Below are 17271 nucleotides of genomic sequence, written 5' to 3' on the forward strand. Positions count from 1 at the left end.
TTTGTTGCTGCCTAATGAAGGCTGAGTTGATGAGCTAAAGAGAAGTTTTATATAAGCCCTTGCTGAGATGTCATCGTAGGATCAGAAGTGGGCAGCTCTCACAATTGTTAGCTTTTGCCCCTGGAGTTAATTTAACTGCAGGTCTGTATGTCTGTATGTCTGCATGTCTGCATGGCATACAGGGCTTTGTTGTATTGGTTTGGAGCCCCAGTGATGCGTCACAGTCCTGAGGACTGTGGGGTTCAAAGAGCAGGCTATAGTGCTGTCCCTGCTGTGCTAACAAGGGATTTCTGTGTGCCCATGTTTGGAGGGACACATCCCACCAGGGATATGCCAGCTGCTCTTCTTGGCTTTTCCAACCCTTTTGAGACACTTTTACAGTCTGCTTCTTCCATTAATTGGATTATTTGTTTTTTAAGCTTGTTGCTGAGGAAGTCAAATTGATCACGCCTGGTTAACAAAGCCTGAAATAATTGTGAGTAAGTCAAAGAGCAGTGCTGAAGGGCCAGCTACAGAGACCAGGCCAGTTTCCTGGCCCTGCTGAGTGCTTAATCATTGTTGGGTTTATCCAGGTGTTATAGAATGGTACCTGGATGGCAGCCGGAGATGGGAAACATGTCCCCTTGTTACCTGGTCTGGTCATTCATCCTCTGTTTGTAACCTGTGCTAACACAGGGATTTACAGACCAACAGGAATGAGCTGGTTTTCCTGTGGGGTATCTGGAAAAGCTGTCTTTTCTGTGTTGATCTTAACAAATGAAAATGCTCTGCTCATAACAAAAGCTTTCTGTTGTTATCGATAGGTAAGGGTGGCAGGATGCTTCTGCCCTTTGAAATTTAGGTAGGTCAGTGAGATGCTGTGAGTCTGGGAGACCAACAGATGAAGGAAACCTGCTGTTGTGATTAAGCAGTGAAAATAATTCAAACACTGCAACTGCCTATATAATAGCTAGTTTTTTACTTTGCTTCCTATACTAAGAAATTAAGATAAGGGTTTTTTTATGGCAGAAGTTCTTTGAGTACTTATTCTGCAACTCAGAAAGCAATCAAATTCTTCAGGATTAGAGGCAGATGAGGTATGTCATCTTCTTCAAAACCTTTGGGATCTACAGCTGAGAGACCATATGTTTAGCATCCTTGGACCTGACTGTGCCCATTGAACTACAAGTGAACTTTCTGGGTGAAGTCTATACCAGATTTTGCAGATGGAAACATTAGGGAAAAGTCTTTAGGTTATTGAGCAGATTCACTGAGTGGGTCTTATTTGGAGACTATAATTTTATAAGACCAGAAATATCATTCCAGGAATAGATTGTGGCAATATAACTAATGTTGTTAGCTTAATTTGTATTGCATACACTTGTTAAGGGGAGAGGACTGCAAAATCCATGTTGTCTTTGCAGGATAAGTTCAGGGAGATTACTCTCAGTAGTGGTTTTTGGATGTATATACTAGACCTATTCTTTCTGCTAGTATGGTAAATGTTTAAAGGGTTCTTTGTACAAGAACACATAAGAGTTAACCCTGTGGAAACTCCCCATGTTTTGCTATTCTATGGTGACCCTCCATTTTCATAGTAGGTTGGGTGAGAGAAAGTATTTGACAAAAATTGCCCTTATTAGGAAGTGTTTTGGTGGTGCATTTGTCCCTGCTAACTTTCTGATTGTCGGCTGTGCTCTTCCCTATCTGTTGTCGAAGCCCCTCCCGATAATGCATGTTGGGTTATTATGGAATGTGTCAATAAAGCAAGCTGAAAACATGAAGCTTGAAACATGGGATTTCTGTTTGACTGAAAATGAGGAACTGCAATCCTGCTTCTCCTCAGGTCATGGTCAATCAATGGAGAGGTGAGTGGACACCACCAAACATTGCAGAGAGCCAGTGAGTGGGGCACAAGCAAACAGGAGGTCTAAACTAACCTGAGAAAGATTCAAGTGTGCTGCAGCCCAGGAGCTGATAGAGTCTTCCTCTAACCTGTTCTAATTTCTGATGTTAAGCTTTTTGGCACCTTTATCAGCATACATACCAGTCTAGTTATCGCAGTGCTAGCCAGATTTTTTTCTCACAGCCCACTAAGAATCACATTTCCCCAGACTTCCTGAGTCCATGTGCTTTACCTCTTGTAAAAGCTCTGCTTTCCTTCAAAAGTCAAAATACTTAAGACTTCCTTGTGAAGAATGTGTAGCATCTTTCAAACAACAAGGTGCATATGCTTCCCAAAGTGGATGACTCCAGTGATGTGGAATGGTCTGGCAATAGCTCCTCCAAGTTGTGGGCGGACATGGGTCTCATCTCTGGAGCCAAGAACTAAAACTTTCAAATTCTTGAACTGGTCATTTGCCTGGTATGATTTTTTCTGGATGGATACACAATAATACTGATGTACTGGACTGCCTTTCAGCAAAGGAAGCTGAGGGCTGGATTGTCAGGTAACATGGTATAAGTTAAAGATGAGCTAAAGCCCATTTTCTAGCCCCTTTAAATCCTTGTATAGGCTGCATGTTATTTCATGACTGGTTATCTTGTTATCAGAGAAGTTAGTGTTGTTCATTTCCCACAGCAGTTTCCAGTGGTGCAAAACATGCTCTGAGTTCTCCCAGTTCACTACATGAACATTAATGTGATATGAATCCATCAGAAATTTGTCTTTGGCACATGATAAGGTTTTGCCAGGTCACATCACAAAGAGATGCTCATGCTCTCACTTGTGCTGCCAGACATTATTCTTGACTTCACACTTTGTTTTGCAAATACTGTGACAGATGTGACACACAGAGGTGCCTTGTGCTTGGGCAGCTTGCAGTGACCTTGTACTGGAGCCAGCAGAGGTGCCTCTGGCCGCACATGCACCCTCCAGGACCATCCCAGCTTTGCTCTAGCAGTGATTTTTTTCCAGGCTGGCTGGTGTACAGTGTCAAAGGCTACAGAATGCTGTCCAATATCAGCCAGGGAGGGAATTTATTGCAGTGGTTTCTGTAAGTCCTTCCACTCTCCTTTTACTAGGTTACATCCCATTACATAATTAAATGCTGTTTGTTATACCCAGAGGGCCTTTGTCTCGTTCACTGAGCATCAAAGAAGATTATTATTGGCACAGACAGCTGGTTGTTCTTTTTTTATTTTTATTATTCAGTGTAGCCCTGTTTTTTCTATTAGCAACGGGTTTATTACATTCCATTTAATAATTTTCTTATTGTTTTCTGTTCCTAGTGTAGTATTATTGGACATTCATTGAATCTTGTATTTATTCTTTTGCTTCTCCTGCACACCAAGACATTTTCAGTGTTGCTTCCCTTTTATGATGATACAGAAATAATCCAACCCAGAAAAGAAAGTCCTTGAAGAAGTATGTATTAAATACATGTATGTGGGTATGAAGCTATAGAGAAAAGCATAGGTCCAGAAGACAAGCTTCTGCTCTCTCCTGCAATCAGTGCAATTCATTTACCTCTTTTATTCTGAATCTGGGTATATGAAGCTCTTTAAGACTCTTCCAGGCACAAAGCTTCTTGCAGGATCTGTGGATATGTATATCCAGTCGTAGTTTTACTCCATTCTTCTGGGGAAGACCATATTTTCAGTTTTGACCTGTTTCATCTGGAATCACCTGATTGCCATCTCCCAGGAAGCAGAAATATCTGATGATCATGAGGATCTTAGAGGTATTTTTTCCCAATTGCACAAGGTTGTAGTTTTTCATATTCCTTCATCATCAGTGCAGGAAGGGATTAGGGAGTCTTTCCTGCAGGCAGGAATTAGGCACTTCAGACCGAAACAAAACACAGCCCTTTTTGCCCTGCAGGCACTGTCATTCTGGTCTGCAGAGTACCTGAAGTGCTTGCAAAAACCTTTACCATTTGTTGATTTACTGAGAAGGTTGGACTCCACGTTCACAGCAATTTGAGAGGTAGACAGAGAGACACACACAGCATTGCAAGAAAACTTGGTTTGCCGGGCTGGCTTGAAAACAGAGCCAAGGTAGAGTTACCAACCCATTTCATTATTGCCTGAGGTGAAACTATTAACCAGGGTAGCAGCAGAAGAGTGTTCTCGTTGAACTCTCTCCTCAGGAAGGGGTTTTGTCTCCATCTGTCTCTTCTGAGGAAAGTGCTAAGCCATAGGCCATGCTTGGATGGGCACACTCTAGATCTCTCTTATTGTGTCAGTCTGTGCAGCCAAGAATGAAGAACTTGTAGGTTGAAGAGACAGCCTGCAAGGGGGTCCAAGCCTAAGTAGTTCACACTGTAATAAAATTACTGTCTTAAGGGGGGGATGAAGGGTTTCTTATTTTCTGGTCTCTGCTACAAGAAATATTTTTACATGAGTCATTAGATAAAAATGCATAACAGCACTAAGAACAGGGACTGGACTGGAGTAGGCTATCCCACTCCCTCCAACTACACACTCAAGTTATTCATGTTTACATTAGAAATGTCAAACTATTAAGAAATGTTCTTATGTATTTAAATGTGCCAACATCCTGAAGGGTTTTCAGCTTGGCAAAAATGCTAGCAGGGGAAATGTGGGCCCAAGAGGTTTTTTAGCATAAATAAACAAAGGATTATCATATTTTTTTCCCTCTCCTCAGTTCAGAAGAGGCTATTTTAAAATGTGGAAATTGAGTAGAAGTAATCCTGAACTAACAAAATTGTTTGAACTCTGTAGCCCCAGTGAAAGGGTTGTGTCAGTGATGTTGGTAATCCACTTGCAAGGCCAGGTTGTACATGTGAGTATTAATAACTTCACTTTATGATTAATAACTGCAGTGATTTTGGTATAATACTGATTTGTTGATAATTATGAATAATATTGATATGAAGAAGTAATCAAGTAAAATCTGATGAGATTCTAATACACATGAATTATGTGGCCATTAAGAACTCACCTGCTGAGTGTACTAATCAATAGCTAATCAGAACAATCGGGAAATGGTTGGAAATGAATATGTAGAGTAGATAAAGGCATCATTCAAAGGGTGGCTTATGGGCTTCAAGCATTTTTCAAGGTGACTTCATTATGCACATCATTTTTGCCAGGGTGTTTTAGCAATGTCAAAAAGGCTGTGATTACAGAAATGGATAATGAACAGCTATCAAGGAGATTTGGGGTGGGTTCCTTGCATCTAGAATAAGATCTCTGTCCCAGATCCTGCTGGAACAAGACAGAAAGTGCTGACAGCATCCTTCAAAAATGGTAGAATTGGTTGGCCTGCTACCTTCTGCCAGATGGTGCTATTGCTTTGGTGTGCCATACATGTAAACAAACCCAACAATTACAAAATCTCACTGTAGAATCCAGGGCTGATCAAGAGAGACAGTAGGAGCCTACAGGTCAGAATTTCTATGCCAAAGGGAGAGAGATCTAAATATTGTTGTCCTACCTCATGACAAGAGACCATTTGGATACTAGCAATAGACATGAGATCTCATTTGTGCAGGCTGGCACTAAGCCATTCAATGCAAACCACACTGAAAGAGGCCCATGGCTGAGGCAGTGGGAGAAATAGGTCCTGTTATGGGGTCCATGCAGACTGCCCACTCTATGCCTTCACAACATGGGAAGTGGCAGCACTAGGATGGATATCTTGTGTCATGCAGATACAACATACAGCCCTACCTTTGGTACACCTATCAACCTTTGGTATTAGAAAAATGTAAAAATATAGTGTTGCTAAAGAGAAAGCAATGGGAGAAGGTAGTTCTTTGCTTCATCAAGATGAGCAGGACCTCCCTTGTAAGACCATCTCAGCTGGAGAGCATTCAAACCTGCAATTTTCCATGGAAGCCTCCTTGCCACAAGAATATCAGTCAGGACAACAGTCTTCTCACACTTCTGCTGCTAAAAATCACCAGCTGTGAAATAAAATCCGAGGCTGAGAGGAGCAGCAAGGTTATGGGGAGAAGTGATTTGACTTTAGGACTCTCTATGTTGTTTGTACTTCATTCTTGCTAAATAAAAATCATGAAACCCCACACCCATCTCCAGCATACTTACTCTTCACTGCCTGTCTCCAGTCACCAAACCCTTTGCTCCTTTCTGAGAGGCAGCATTGGCTCAGCAGGCTGTGGATGCCGTAGCAGGGGTCAGACTTGTTCAGGCACATGAGGAACCAGAGACAATGGGAGGAAATCCAGGATGCAGGAAAAGTGTTATACAAATGGATTTGTGCTGTTTCCCACACTTAAAATGCTGATATGCATTTCCTTACATGCACTCCAGTAATGGATTCTGGACCTTTTTTCCTGCCTTTAGCCACTTGCTGGTGTGGGTGCAGCTACAGGGCACTGATGCTTTTGGGCTGGAAGCTTTTTTACCTGGGTAACTTTAGTGACAAGTGTGGTCTTGCTGTTGCTGAGCCTGGAGCACAAGCTGGTGTCTGGAAAGACACCTTGTGAAACCTGTGAAACCAGCTGCTCTACAGCTGTGCAATCCTGTGGTATCACCATTTATCCACAAAGGGCTGGAGCTGCTGGCCTTGCAGGAGGGAGGTCTTGGATGGTCCAGGAAAGGCTTTTTCTGTGTTGTTTATTTCTAGCTCTCTTTCAGCAGGTAAGCATCTTTTGACTCCTGGCCTCTTGCCCCCCTGCTGATCTGGTTTCCCCCCTTTTATATTTTTCCTCCACTCTCCTCCTATTCTATATTGTTTTGTACTCTCTCATCTTCCCCCAGTCTAACCTCATCATATATGCTCAATGGTGTATGAAACATTAGAGATTTTCACTGGAGTTAGGGGACAGTCATGGAAATGGTCTTGTGCTCTGCCTTCCTCCTTGCCTGTTCCACATCTTTCTGTGTACGAGTCTGAATCCTGCAGATCAACAGCATTTTTGAAATTTCCTTCGGTATCTGTAAATTAGCAGAAATACAGATTACTGGCCAGGCTAGCACCTATGGCCAGAGTGCCTCTGGGCAGGTGCCTGGCACACCTGTGTCTGCGAGTGCCTCTGGGAATGCAATGGGGCTGCACGGCACTGCTGCCTCTCTGTGGAACAAAACCCAAGCATTTTCAGCAGTGAGAAGTCTTGATCCATCATGGTTACTAAGGTGGATTTTGTTCTACACTTAGAAGCTTTCAAAACAGTGTGCTAGCTTTGGTTAGCTCAGCCTGGCATTACCCAGCTGCTACAGGACTTCACACCAAACAATTTAATCTATTTCTACAGCTACAGCATTCACTTTATCTGGAAGCAAACTATTTACTTATTTACTTATTCACTTTTCATTATTTATGGTAATGAAATGGCATCCATATATCAAAATTCTCCACAAAAATGAATACTCTTCCAGTTCAGATCTGTGGCCATGAAAGAAAGCACAGTTCCCCAGTGTTGCTTATAATGTTTATTTGTTTTTAACTTCAAAACACAGATAATTTTCTGAAAATAAATAGAGTAATGGGGGAAATGGAGGTGGGCTCTCTTAGTAACTTTTCCAAGAAACACATCTGGAAGAGCATATTTTTTGCAAAACAACTACATTTCAGCACACCCAGATAGCAAGATTTCAAAAGGTCATAAATAGCAAAGGCTAGCAAAGAGTGTTGCTCCTCTATTAATTATTATTATTAATAATTATTAATTATTATTATTGTTATTATTTCCCTTCTTTTTCCCTTGTTAAAGTTGAAAATGGCACTAAATGAACCCACAATTTCTATGGCTAAGACAGGGACATTTTAAAAGAAATTTTTGAGTATGTAGCTAATTTACAAGATGGGGAATTATGAAAACATATCTCCTCATTTTGATTCTATAAAATAAACTTGGTGATATAATTGGCTATTGCAACATCTGGTAGTCTGGCAACTGATTCAGGCCTACAGTATAGTTATTTAAATCAATATCCTTAGTTGCTACTTTGTTAGGTTTCAAAAAAGTCAGTCTTTACCCATAGGCAGGTAACAATACTTTCTTTAGAAGCAAAAGTGAAGTGTTGGATTATATTTTGTAAATACCTCTGATGTACTAATGACGATCCTCATTAGAACTCTTAGAACCTAAGTTTTGATTTCATTACCTGAACATCTCTTGCTCCACCTTCAGAGGAAGGTAGAAAAACAATCAGTTTGGTGACAGATCAGTAAAATCAAAAGCCAGCTTTCCTGAATCAGAATGCCACAGCCAGACCCTGCTCACCAGGGAGGTTGGCAGGGGTGGAAATAATTCTGCAGACTAGTGGGGAAAATATGAAGCCACTGCTTAGACTACATTTTCTAGTGACTAGAAAATACCAGGTTAGTACTTTCAATATATTCCAACTCCTAGTCCTTGCATAGACACACACAGAGTCAGGCACAGGCCATCAGAAGATGCCCTATGAAGGCGATCTATGAAGACAGGCTGAGAGCTGGGGCTGCTTACTCTGGAGGAGGGTTTGAGGAAACCTTATAGCAGCCTTCCAGTACGAAAGGGGAGACTACAAGATGGAGAGGGACGTTTTACAAGTGATAGGACAAGGGGGAAGGACTTTAAACTGAAAGACAGTAGGTTCAGATTAGATATGAGGAAGAAAGTCTTTACTGTGTGGCTGGCGAATACTGCAACAGGTTGCCCAAAGAAGTTGTGGATGCTCCATCCGTGGAAGCATTCAAGTCCAGGCTGGATGGGGCTCTGAGCAACCCGGTCTACATGCCCCTGTCCATGGCAGGGGGGTTGAAACAAGATGATCTATAATGTTTCTTCCTAAACAAAGTATTCTCTGATTCTATAATCAAACATACTCCTATGAGGTTCTTGTGGGGCCTGGGATCCCTCTGGTGGGCACACCTGGGTACCCTGCAGGGGGAACATGGCTTTTTCTGCCACCTTGCAGCATTTGGAGCTGTAGCAGCTCAACAGCTATCTTAGAAGGGCTAGTCCTATCCTACAGCCATGGCTGTGAAGCACCACAGAGTTACAACAATCATCTACGGCTGTGACTGTTAAAGAGCAAAAGACATATTTGGAAATGTAGTCCAGAACCGATAAAATTTGGATAGGAATGCATTAGTTAATTTTGCTAGCTAATGCCTGCTTCCCTGAAGTCAGTCTTTCTTTTCCTGCATGCATGTGAAAAATCAAATGTTTCTGGCACTGGGTGTGCTGCCCACATTTTAATGTTCTTTGGAGCATTTTGTACCTACACAGAAGGAAAATATCTCTTTACCATCTGATTTGCTTGAGTTGCATAGTCACCAGTGCTATAGCAAGAAACAGATGGAATGGGAATTAGTAAATTACTCAAGCGCTTCTCTATAGAGGGTCTTCCTGAACACAAAGTGTGTCTGCATTAAGCAGCCACAAAACTTACAGTCTATCACATTCAATATTGGGGTTGTTGGATGGTGTATCGAGAATACCAAAATACACTTCCCTGTTTGCTGGGGGTGGGGTGTTGGTTGGACTTCCCACCCCGGAATCAGGGCTTGGCGCCGGGTGCATTTCTGGTGTGTACTTCTCCTCTTTCTGAGAAGGCTGTGGCTGCTTTGGTTTGAGGTTTTTGAAACGTTTGAGCTTCACAGGGTCCTTGACTTCCTTGGCACAGTGGAACAAGATGAAAATGTCCCTTCGAAATTTGGAGCTCATTCCAAAGTAGATAATGGGATTGTAGAAGCTAGCAGACTTAGCAAACAAACTGGCAAGGATGCTGGTAAGGTTGGGCACAGGGTGACCATAGGCAGACCATATAGAGATCACAGCATATGGTGACCATGCAATAATGAAGGCTGTGCAAATGACAATAGAAACCTAGAAGACAGAAGAAGAATAATCTTAAATCTGTTTCTGCAGATTACATCAGGGGAGCAAAACACTGAGAATAGTAACTTGAACACTTGGCTGGAAGGGAGAGGTCCGGATTACCCTGAGGGTATGGCTTGTAGGAGAATATGGGCAGGCAAATGGTTTGCTTTGTTGCAGCCAGGCAGACTTAGGAGCTACGTAGTGAATTTTGGCATGGTCTTGTGGTGGAGAAATGCCTCATCTAACGGAATAAAAATAGCTACATTCTCATATATTTTAGATGAATATGGAGGGTTTCAGGTAGACTCAACTAAACAGTGAGTAAACTGAAATCTCCTCTCTAAATTCTAAGTATGCTCAGAAGTAGTGTAACTTCTGAAATAAAAGAGCACATGCCAAACCAAATTTCTGGGGTTTGTGCTGTATAAACCACTCCAATTATATTTAGATTATTTTTTAAATGTGATGTAACACCAATGTTAACCAATTGATGAAGTAGAAATTTTAAACAAGCCTCATGTTCTGCACTGACTTCAGACTCTGTCACTAGATTTATAAAGAAAGGAAATGAAATTGATTGGTTTTGCTCTCTTCTGTTCTAATTGAGATCAATTTTTGGAAAGACAGATTTCATTGAGATGAATCCCACTTGATACAAAACCCAACTCACCCTGGTGACATCCCGCTCTATTCTCCTCTGTCTGTCTGTGGGATCACCCAGTCCTGTCAATGCATGGCTCAGTTTGACAGTGTTGATGATTGACACATATGAGAAGACCATGACTGTGACGGGGAGGAAGAAACAGCAGATAAAAATGGAGATGATGTAGGACTTGTAGATCGTAGAGAAGTTGGCTTTTGCCCAGTCTATCTCACACGTGCCATACATACGATCTGGAAAGACGGAATATGTTGGTTAGCATTTTTAGAATATTTATCTGCTTTTGAGCAATTAACTTATTAGTTAAAATGCTGTATTTTTCTTCTCTTAAGTACTATAGAATGGATTGATCTTTCTGATTTAATGAGACATGACATTACTTCCTACATAAACAATTTTTCAAGACCATTTAGACTGTAAAAAATTTAATGTGTATTATCATTCTGTTGAGTTTGTACTGCCAGTGTAAATCCATAATGCACAAACTGTTGTTTCAGAATAGGAAACTGTGACATTTTATTGAAAAAGAAAAAGGTTTTATATCCTTGATTGATACATACTCTTATATTTGTCATAATACTCTTCATAGTCACTTCCTGAGCACTGCAACAGCATAACAAGGAATTCCACAGAAAACATGCCAAATGTAAGAAGTCACCACTTAAATAACTAAGCAGGAAATAAAAATATTGAGGCTCCTTGAGGTAATGGAACTTCTACTGCAGTGAGAGCCATGATGCTAAATTGATACAGCTAATTATAAAGATTACAAGAAGATAAAAGATATAAATAATTAGAAAGATATGAGACCTTTCAATATTTGGGAAACACATAGTCCTGCAACACAGAGATGCAGACTTTTGAAAGCAAAGTCAGGCAGATTGCAGGGTCAACTACTAGTGAGACACTAGCTGATCAGGGGCTTAAGGAAAAGGCAGTGGGAATAACGTGTAGTCTCTGTCTGTAACACTTTTATGAATAAAAGTTGACTTCATTAGGTTCCCTGATGTGTTTGCAAAGATGTCTTGATAGAAAACATGAGTTCTATAACTTTAGAGGTCTTCTTATAGATGGTGAATTGCTTATTTTTTCCTTTTAAGTGGAAAAAGCATTTTTTGTTTGTTTTGTTTTGTTTTCTCTGACAGATATGAATTATAAATAAATGAAGCATGAATCAAAATTAGGTAAATCAAGTATTGACAGGTCCCGCAGATACAATACAGGTGAAGACAACATGATTTAGCAGCAGATCCCTCCCTAACATCCAGAGGTAATTTTGAAGAAAAAAAATTTCCTTAATTCCTCACAGGTGATAGGAGATTTAAACAGGAGGAATTAATGAGCAAAAGCTTAAAATCTCTTCTGTGATTTTCATCAAAAAAGCTTGGTATTTTTATCACCAAAAGCTCTAGATGTTGCTGTCTGAATGTGTTCTGTAATAGAAATAGATTTTTCTCTCTGCATTTTTTTTGTCAGTAGACCTCAAGGTTCAAAAATATGACCATAAAATCTGGCTTAATTCTGGGTTTCTGCTTTTGAAAACTTTTGCCTGAAAAATGAAACCAACCTTCAGATGACAGGAAAAGAAAATCTGGCAGATTTTCCGCAAGTAAGAATTCAGAGCTATGCTTTCCCCCTCTGCAGGGACCCAAACAAGTGGCTTTCCCAGAAATCACTGGGGGCCCCTGAAGATGTTTTGAAGTCCTGAAAGGCCCAAGGCAGCCAGCTGTGATGTGTGTGATCTGCTGGTGCCTGCTGCTGGACTTGCCACTGCTGAGCTCCCACATCTCTGTGGGTGCCCTCACTGGAGGGGTGTTTAGAGACAGATAGATAGCCCAGGAACTCGATATTTCTGTGAGTCTCAGTAGGGGAAAGCACTCCTAGAAGTCTTGAAAACTTCTGTCAAGGAATGGAATTCAAACAGGGTCTATGGAGGCATTTGAATGTCCTGACAAAGTAGTGTCACCCAAAAATTCCCTGGCTCCATTTTAAGGCCAAAACCAGACATCAGAAGTCCCCCCATAAATGAAGAGCTGGTAGATTAATGTAAAAGGAGCACAGATCACCAGAAGATACACAGAAAATTACCAGTGCAAAACAACCAAGTTCACTACACGTACAGAATACAAAAATATGACACAAAATTCAGACCGTCTAATAAGCAGTTTGAATTTGTCTCAAACCAAAGGTCCACTGAGCCTAATATCTTGAGAATATTTTGGTTTGTGAAGGATAGAACATTTAACCAACCATAGGAATGGCTGCTTTTCTCACTCCCATACTTCAAGGGTCTAGAGGTACCTCAAAGCTTATGTATTTAGTAAGTAAGAGAGTCTATGTATGCAGATGCTTCAGTAAGCCTCCATAGATTTCATGACTTCTCAAATAATGCAGAGGCCTACAGCATGCAGACAGGTAACTGCTGGACAATGTCAGTCACATTATTTCAGTTGTTGGGACTTCTGTGTCACTACCATTTGTTCCTAGACATTTGTTTTGTTTACTTCTTACGGGCTTAAATGGAGGCAATTTCTCCATCTTTCCTCCACAAAGAGATTTTCTGGTCTGTCACGTGCCTTAGCCATGGAATTTCTGCAGTGTTCACTATACAAGTTTTTTTCTTTTTTTCTCCCTCACCCTCCTTTTTTTGATGGCCTTATCTTGCACCCTAATTCTTTCTTGGACTGTCAAACTTTCCAACACCTTTGAGTTCCTTTGCTATGTAAGTTTTCATATTTTCAACATATTGTTTTGCCAGATCTTTCTGGCTTGTCTTATTATAGTTTTAAATTTAACTTGCTGGAACTTAGGTTCTTTGCTAAACTAAACTTTTCTAAACTTTGCTAAACTTGACAGTTTTTGAAAGATGTCTTTTGATAGTTTTCTTTATCTCACTCCATAACCACGCCAAGTATTTCTGGCCTCTCTTTTTCCATAGGCAATACGCACTTGGTCCAAGTCTTTCCTGTGATATCTTCAAAAAAATCTCTTTATAACTGATACCAAAGCAGGCAAAACTTTGCACCTACGTGACACACGATGAATGATTTCCTCAGCCCCACTGATAATCCATCTGTCTTATCACAAACATGGAGAAAGAAAGGCAAGTATCTCTGTTAAGTGGAGAGGTGCCAAGTAGGTACAACTGAAAGACATCTGTTACCTGTATAACTGCCCCAGCCAAGCAAGGGAGCTGCGGACCAGAAGAAAGCTGCCACCCAAATGAGGACCAGCGCCACTGACATGCTGCTGTTGCTGATGCAGTGACCTGCAATGGCATGCTTGGGTCAGGAAATAATACTGGGAAAGGTAAACATATCTCTGAAACCCAAATGCACTCTTATAGCGCTGTCTTATAAGTAAAACAGCTATTAAAAAACTAATGGAGAAAAATGTATATTCATAAGAAAAGTTTGATTTTGAAAACATCTGTCAGGCTCGTGTTCCCACTGAGAGTGGAAATGAATGGTTTTTAAGATGTAGACAATGAGTTTGTTGAGCACCATGGAAATAGTGAATTCTGAGTTAGAATCGTGCTTTGAAATTTTGCAAAATGCAGGAAACAGTTGTATTTTACATAGAAATTAATAAGATAAATCTAAATTAAGGGAAATTTCTTACTCACATCAAGGCTTTTCCCTGTTAAAAAGGAGAAAATAGCCCAGCCTCTATTAGCCATTCAATACAAAAGATTCAATCTCTCCTGCTGTTTTCATTCACTGTGGCTATTTCTTCATTTATGTGGGAAATACTTACGCATCCACCAATCTCTGCACCTCAATACTTCTGTAATGTTATACAATATACTGGGTACTTGCTCAGATTTACTTGAGATTCAAACATAAATTATGCACACAATCAGATGGATATGTGGTAGAGCACCACAAAAGAGAAATGCAGTCTTTAAATATGACTTCTTAACAGTCAATGAATAGAAGATGTAGGATTATATCACAGCCAAATTCTATCAGCTCCAACAGCAGTTTGTGCTGAAAGTGTACTTCAACAAGTCTATCATTACACCAAACTTCAGAAGAGATTTCTAAGGAAAAATTACCTCCCTGAAGAAGTTCTTTTCACAGCAAATAGTCCTCGTGCTAGTAAAGAGAAGAACTCATCTGATGCGTGCCATGCACTTACACAGTGCTTTACTGCAGACATTGGTAGGCTCCTGCCTGAAAGATGGTGCAAGCCACTTGCAACAGAGGCATGAAAGTGATCTGACCCCTGACCAGAAACTTCTCAAACATCATTCCATAGAAGACTGATTTTTTTTTCAGTGAAATCCAGACAACGAAGTATCACTTAGGAGCAATTTGAGTCATTTTTGGAGGAATACAGAGGGTCAGCAGTATATTTGTGTGGTATCTTTGGCACAAGGATGAATTTAACCATGGTGACCCAAGCACGCTTTTAATAATTTAGCTTTTACTGGAGTTAACCCTGAAGGATTCTGTGCAAACATTTTTGCAGTGTAAATGACTGTATTATGTCCTGGTTTTCAATGTATTTAATTGATATTTAATATAGCCTGCCTGCCTGATAATAGTGACTGAGAGAAATACAAATTTGTACCAGGTTCAATGAAGGCAGAACTGGACTTGCCTTTATTGCTTACCTCTCTCAGGATGGCAGCCCTTGATATAGCGTGTCACACTGATCACTGTAAGGGTATTAATGCTAGCCAGGCCAAAGAGAAGTGTCAGGAAGCCATCAACCTGAAAAATAAAGCAGTACAGGATGTTTTGTTACTGCAGAGAGTTGAGGGGTAAAAGAACCATAGGAATTTCTCCTGTCATTTTCATGTTAATGAACTCAACATTTTTCCAGAAACCCAACTAGCAGGGAAATACAAAATGTCAGATGCAGTTATCTTCTATAGGATCAGTGAGCAAGTAAATGTTCAAAAATTATATAAGTGCTCTGTCATGTACATACAATAAGCAAGCAAGCACACCCTTACATCTCTGTTTCCCTTAAATGACTTGCTAAATGAAGGAGAAAAACTTTGAACTGGAAAGAAGAAAAACCCTGAACAGGCAAAAATGCCCTGGATGCAGCTGCCCTGCTTATACAGAACAAACATGCAAACTGATCCTAAAAAATTTAGGCCAAAGAGGGAAGAATGCAGAAGGTGAAGGGCTGGGCTGAGTGAGAAAAGATTAAAACTTTTAATTTTTAAAATTTTAAATTTGATTTTATTTTTAAAATTTATTATATATTAATTTTTAAATAAATATAATTTAATTTTTTTTAAAAGACTCCAAAACCTAAATAGCTCCAGTAGACTGAGTCTCAATGTCTGGTGCTGCTGTTTGCCTGCTATTTCTGAAGCCCTGATCTTTATCCCCTCACTGTGACGCAGGCAGAGCTGTGCAGCTCTGTGGCTCCTGCTGACATCAGTGCCTCAGCCACATCCCAGGATGGCCACAGCTCTGAGCTTCACATCTGGGTATAACCAGGCAGTTCTGCTGGCTCTAGCAGACCTGGATGCAGCCATCTGCTAGGGAGCACTGTGTGACTGGGAAATGATGCAGGCAAAATGCTGACAGCCAGTCCCTTATCTTTTGGGAATCTTGCAATGATATATTAAACTGTCCAGAGCAGAGGAGCTCTTGGAGGTGCCAGTTTTACACCTAGTGAAGCAAGAAAATTAAGCAAGTATCTCTGGACCATAGTTTGGCATTAAAATACTGAAGTTATCAGTGGAAACGCACATCATTACTCTACAGGAACAAACTCTGTCTTTGTATGAATGGCCACAACTCGTGTGGAATTCAGTTTATCCCAACACTGAGTCTGGGGCTTTAATCCAGGCTTAAAGTTAAAACCCTGGCAGATTGTATAAATTAAATTGGGTGAAGGGTTAGAAAAAGGACTGCTTCATCACTTCTTTCACTGGTGCTTTTTTCTTACTACAAGTGCCCTCATACTGACTCTAGATACTTCTTATTGCCAACATTTACAGACCCACCACATTTTAAATGCAGGCAAGGCTTGCTACTACAATAATCTACATTCACCTGTGCTCTGATTGCAGTCAGCTCATACTTGGTGCATGAATGCAACCATGTTTAAACCAGACTTTCTTGGCTGTCTCAGCTACTTACTAGAAGCTGCATCTGGCTGATTTTGGCCTGCTGTGTGTTGTGGATGCTGGTGAAATACCAGGGAGTGTAAATGTGCTCTGTGTTTCATTAGCCTTATTGGTGCAAACAGCTGCCACTTCTCCAGTTGCTCTAACAATGTTTCATAGATGTGGAAAACAGAACGGCCACAATCTTAAGGAATTTAATTAGTTATTAGAATAGAAAAGAAGCACTATTTCAACAAGGATGCTAATAAACACTTTGAAGTTAAGTCTAAAGAGCTATGAGATTGAATACTAAAAGATCAGAACAGGCTTCTGACCGTGTACCATAGGCCTATGTTAAAAGCGGGAGAGTTTTTCTGAAATAGATCCATTTGTTTCATCACTGGCAGATGTGATCATTCTTCTCTTGCCCTCCTTCCCTGGATGTCAGACCAAAGAGGGATGATTATATCAAGTGATCTGTTCAAACAGCCTTTGAGCACGCGTACAAGGGAGGAAGGTGGGTCTAAAAATACACTCTTGGCCTTTAAGATGAAGCTGTCACCATAAGAAAAAAAGCCTAAATGTTTTCTTTGGAGTAGTGCCTTGCTTAAAAAAATGCAGCTTTTTCTAAACCAACATAGTTCATAGGTTTGAGCCATTGTCAGAACCACATCTTGTTTTCATATTGTTTCCTGCCAGCATTTCATCAGCTCTTCTGCAGGTGTGAGGGCTACCACCACAGATGTTATCAGGGCCAAATTGTTTGTAAGTGGCTGAGTGGCAGAAGCCTCCCAGGGCAGTCACTGCCCCCATGC

The 17271-nt window shown here is 40.6% G+C and overlaps 1 protein-coding gene across 1 annotated transcript in view; it reads right to left on the reverse strand.

Annotated features, from left to right (window-relative positions):
* Nucleotides 1–9284: 9284 nt before the first annotated feature.
* LOC134042097 (opsin-5-like) overlaps nucleotides 9285–17271 on the reverse strand; it is a 31207-nt gene continuing 23220 nt past the window's right edge. Inside the window, 4 exon segments of the mRNA XM_062489191.1 lie at nucleotides 9285–9725; nucleotides 10390–10613; nucleotides 13544–13648; nucleotides 14999–15098. Coding sequence (XP_062345175.1) covers nucleotides 9285–9725; nucleotides 10390–10613; nucleotides 13544–13648; nucleotides 14999–15098 — 870 coding nt within the window.

This window comes from Cinclus cinclus, chromosome 3 (assembly GCF_963662255.1).
Source record: "Cinclus cinclus chromosome 3, bCinCin1.1, whole genome shotgun sequence".
NCBI classification, from domain to species: domain Eukaryota; kingdom Metazoa; phylum Chordata; class Aves; order Passeriformes; family Cinclidae; genus Cinclus; species Cinclus cinclus.